The sequence below is a fragment of the Thalia democratica genome, chromosome 1, assembly GCF_965202585.1.
Source record: "Thalia democratica chromosome 1, ktThaDemo2.hap1.1, whole genome shotgun sequence".
Classification (NCBI taxonomy): domain Eukaryota; kingdom Metazoa; phylum Chordata; class Thaliacea; order Salpida; family Salpidae; genus Thalia; species Thalia democratica.
In genome coordinates, this window is record NC_139165.1 from 15,177,167 (window position 1) to 15,182,264 (window position 5,098).

A 5,098-nucleotide genomic window follows, 5' to 3' on the forward strand; every position below is an offset into this window, starting at 1 on the left:
TGAAAAATACTGGACATCTAGTTTGCTATTCTATTAATAAAAACTAAAACTATAGATTTAAAATCATTTAAAAGATATGAGGTTTGATGTTTAAAGAGATTCTGTTTCTGACTGCAACATTTTGTATGTACTTGATAATTCAAAAAACTGCATATAGATTCAAAAAGATTTTGTTGATAGAATCTTTAGTTTGTTAGTGTGAATATATTTTTAGTTTTTCTTGTCAATTTTAGATACCAAAGTATTATGTAGAAAAGTAATTAAAGATCTTAAATTATGAAACTATCGTTGAAAACCATTTTTAGATGTACAATCGGTATCAAAACGAATTAATTAAACTTAAAAATTGTTTAATTAATAATATCTAGTTGTGTTTGTAACTATTTCAAATCGTTCTCTGCTACTAAAACTAGATGTATTCATGCATTTTTTGCTATTTATAAAATAAGTTATCTATATAGTCTATAGACATAGGAACAAATTTCTGTTGATGAATTGTAAGCAAGCAATTAGCTAGTATAACAAATGTTTAAATTAGGGTTTTGAATTTTGAGTTTTATTTGTTGTTTTTTATTATTTTGTTAAATGTTAAATATTCCGTTTCAAATTAAACTCATGCATTGTGTTTAACCATTACTAGTTAATATGTTGCTTTTTAATGTTTTGTTTTATTTCGAAGTATATTAAGAATTAAAGCCAATCTTTTTGCCAAAATCTTTAACTATAATCAAACATTCTGATATTATTATTATTATAATTACAATACAATATATTTTTCTAATTGCTAACTTAATCTAATCAAAATAATTAACAAAAAGCATTTCTCCTTTCTCTCTCTTTTTTCTCTCTCTTTTTACTTTCATTTACTTTCTTTTTACGCATGAATAGTTATTTTGTATTTATTAATAGTTGCCTAAAACGTGCTTGTTCTTATTTTGTTGAAGCCTGAAGAGATTGACTATCTGTCTTTCGAAACAGCTGTTGTTAAACAAAATAAACCATCGCACTCTATTTGTATTATTAGCTCTTTACACTTGTAAATCGAGCAATCTTAAATAGTAATAGTCAAATTCACTAGTAATAGTTGTTATACAAAAATAACTGATAGTTATAATAAGAAGATAAGGTTCTTACATAGTCTTGTGAAAAACTTTTAACACATTTTAAAATGTTTAGAACAAATTCTATTTTATATATCCAACTATTTTTAAATTTTAAAGCAAAATGTTATTTTGCAAACATGCTTAAAACTTTCAAACAATGTACGTGAGAACAAAACAAGTATATAATTTTTAATTTCTTCTTAATCTATCGACTTATAGTTTATGTTTTTTACATCTGAATAAGCATATTAGTAACTTGCAATTATGCATTTTAATTCTGCAATAGAACTCACGCTTATTAAATATAAGTATATTCAAACATATCTACAAACAGACGCTAACTTTAACTTAGCTTTAATGGTATGTATTAAGGTATTTCTTTTAAAACATATATGAAATAAGTATAAGTGCAAGTAGCTATTCAAATTAAAAAAGAGCCGTTTCATAAAAGCAAACAGATAAAAAGTAAAAAGACATCAAAATTTATAAAACTTAAGGGTCATTAGTTTACTATCTTTTTCTATTCTTTTCACTTTTATGACGTTGTTTAAATAAAAACAAACGTTAATTTTTGAATTATCGCAACATTTTTTAACTATATGTAGAACTTTGGTATCTTTACTTGATGTTTTTGAAATATAATTATAAAAATACGGTAAATAAAAAAATAAGTTTAGTAAAAAAAAAGTTAAACTAAAATCTTTAGGCTATACTTTGATGGAGATATTTTGTTAAAAGTACTTACAACTTAAAATATTTAGAAAGTTTCTAGCTCTTGTGTGTACTTAAAATTTATTTTCCAAGTTAAGTTCAATTAGACAATAGACTTCTTTGCTATAATCTTTAACAACACTGAACTCTAGTTTTAATTAAAAAATAACAAAATAAAACAGTTTTTACTCGAAGTTTTTATAATACAAACATCGTAGAAAAATACAAAAAGTAAAAAACAGCTGTTACGGTTACTTTGTGTTAATTATCTATATTTGTAAGTATATTCATAGGAAGTTAAATGTGTTTCAGACTTTTTCAAATGTTTACAATACTTACAGACGAAAACAAAAATAACAAACAAAAAGATCTTTTTTTTTTTAATTTGCACCAATCATTTGAAAAAGTTTTATGTATTTTGAATACGCTTTTTAAAAGTTTAAATATTTAGAAAGTTTTTAGCTCTCGCGCGCACTTTAAATGCAGTTTTGCTAAGTTAAGTTCAATTAGCCTATTTTTGCTGTAATCTGTATCAACATTAAACCTTATATATATTTCAAATAAACTAAATAAAGCAATTTGTAGTCAAAGTTTTCTAAATACGAACAAAAAACAAAGAACCAGCTGTCACGATGGTTTCATATTTTTCATATTTGGAAGTATATTAAAAAAATATAAATATTTCGAAGTAAAACAAGGTTTACAAAACTTACAGTAAAAAAAAATAAATAAAAAAACAAAAGAAAAAGTTGCACAACAGGTTTAACTTCATTAACATTTGCTCGAACTACCACAAATAATTTTTCATTTCTTTATCATATATGACAGGGTTTCTTCTGCTACAGACTCCATTAGATTTCGGCAGACAAACGCTTTCTAACGACTTCTTATTCATTATTCCCCATTTCCTAGGTAACCTGCACTGGTTTGTTGGTCTTTGTGATTTCTGAAATAGTATTTTTTTCGTTAATATCGTTTATAATACGTTTTTTAAGGAAAATACAAAAAAAACAATTCATATTACTACTGTTTAAAACTTTGATTATTTATAAATTGTGTAGGTAGTAAATACATTCATTAACCTTGTAAATTTTCACTAACAGTTTTTTTATACTCTAGCGCTTTATGCCTAATTAGTTTTATAATATTTTAAAAACTAAAGCAGTGTTTATAAGAAGTTTGATTAGAGTTCTTTTTTTTTCAGTTAAAAGTTTCAAACTAATTTAATCAAAAACTTACAGGCGTTTGATAACAACTCGGTTTCGTACAAAAGCTGCATTTTCCGCAAGCTAGTTTGTACCGGTACTGGTAGTTACTGACATACTGTTTCTCAATTAGTGGGTGTAAGTAGTGTGGCATGGATTTGACATAAGTGCATGTTGGTATGTACAGTCTGCCTGAGCGTACTTTTCCTTTAAGAATAAAAAAGGGTTTATTTTGGTAAATCATAAATATTTCAATAACTTAAATTTTTACTGAAAATTATACAAAAAATAAAAACAATGGAAGTAACGGTAACTCGTAAAAATAAACGTTGAACTGCTTGTTAAAAAATTCTGTAAAACATGGAGTTAATAAGCTGCAGAGCTGCATAAACTTTATGTGATTGTTTTTAAACTTTTAGTTCCAGTTTATTTCGAAGTTGCAGAAAAGTTATAAAAAACAAAATTGTAAAAATTACTTAAAAACTATATTTAAGATAGTAACCCAGACTATAAATTAAATTGTCACCCCAGAAGCTTATTGTAAACGAAACTATAATTCATATAATTTATTGCTTACCAGATACAATATATTTTTCACCAAAATCCAGTTGAATCCCACATCCGGCACTCTTTTCAGTGTAAATAAACCCACTTCCTAACTTGATACTAATACCTTCTTGTTTGAAAACCTGAATTGATCGCATTCACTTTTTCAATTTTTTTTTTAATTTAACAAATATGAAGTAGACAGGCTTTCTAAAATAACTGTAGATGTCTTAATGTACTATTTATATAACTATTTACCTTAAAGCTATTACAATAAAATATTAGTAAACCCACTTTCAATATTTCCACAGTATACTCAGTTTCATGAGGAAAAACTAATTTGTACTTTCTTCCATCATATTTCACTAGAATGAAGTAATTAAATTGAAAAAAATACTTATTTATTTGTATATTTTTTTTTTATATAGATATTTTAAATATAGTCTAATAAGTATACGTTCTTATTAACTTTATCTAAGTGTGATTTTTACAAAAGGTAATGTAGTTTAAAAAGTCTGCATAAGTAAAACTGAATGGAAAAATAAACCTTTTTTTTATGCCTTGTTGTAAAAGGGCTAAATGTTTTATTCAGTAAAAATACTATTAAACTATATTAATAAAATGTTCAAACTTGGCATATTTATCTTTTTTCCATCAACAAAATCGACCCATCTTGTCTTTTCTATTTGCACATAAACAGCTGTTTTAAATGTTGTTTAGCATTATATAAAAGTGGTAATGATATATGATATTACTTTTAAATCGTCTAAAATATTTAATTTTAAACATTACTGGTTTACAACCTTAAATTATATTAACGCGTTACAAAGTTTACAGTTGACTAAATACATAATGTCAAAAATTGAAACTATGAAAAGTTCTGAACTTTTATAAACAACTTATAGCTTGTTTTAAAATTGTAATACTATATTTAATTAATCAAAGTTTTTATAATACAATTTCTAAGCTTCAATATTTTAAAAACAGTATTTAACTGTATTAAAAAAATTATTATTAATATACTAATATTATTTTGTACAAAAATTAACATTATAAACTAAAAAAAAATATTTAAAACTAACAGAAATCGGACGTGCAAAACGAATCTTGAGGGTGAGTATAAGAACACATGCATGCTTCTATTGTGACGTAATAAAATGACGTCATTAGAATAGTAAAGAATAAAAGCTTGTCAAAAGTGGCCATTTTTAATTAAGAACTAGATTAGTTGGTAAACAACACACCTGTATAACTATACTACAAATTAAGTTTAATATTTCGAAATAAAGCAAATTTATAGCTAAACATTTGTACATTTTTTAAACGTTAGTTTCAAATTAATGTAAGCACACATTAATTAAACGTTAATAAACATTGATAAAAACTTAATTACTTCTTAATCTACATACAAACTTGCAGCAACTGAACATTTTAGTTATCTAGACTAGGATAATAAAAAAGTTGTTCTACTGGAAAACTAAACTTTTGGCTGTTATCAAAAAGTTTGAGACTAAAAAAACAGTGTTATTTTAG

At 24.6% G+C, this 5,098-nt stretch overlaps 1 protein-coding gene across 1 annotated transcript; it reads right to left on the reverse strand.

The window, feature by feature from the left end:
- Nucleotides 1–2,601: 2,601 nt before the first annotated feature.
- LOC145834227 (metalloproteinase inhibitor 3-like) lies at nucleotides 2,602–4,732 on the reverse strand. The gene is made up of 6 exons (XM_082941607.1): nucleotides 4,648–4,732; nucleotides 4,197–4,265; nucleotides 3,860–3,930; nucleotides 3,597–3,708; nucleotides 3,054–3,226; nucleotides 2,602–2,760 (listed from the first exon to the last, which is right to left on the reverse strand). Exons 1-6 carry the CDS (start codon nucleotides 4,730–4,732, stop codon nucleotides 2,602–2,604), a joined length of 669 nt encoding a protein of 222 aa, XP_082797733.1.
- Between the last annotated feature and the right edge of the window lie 366 nt (nucleotides 4,733–5,098).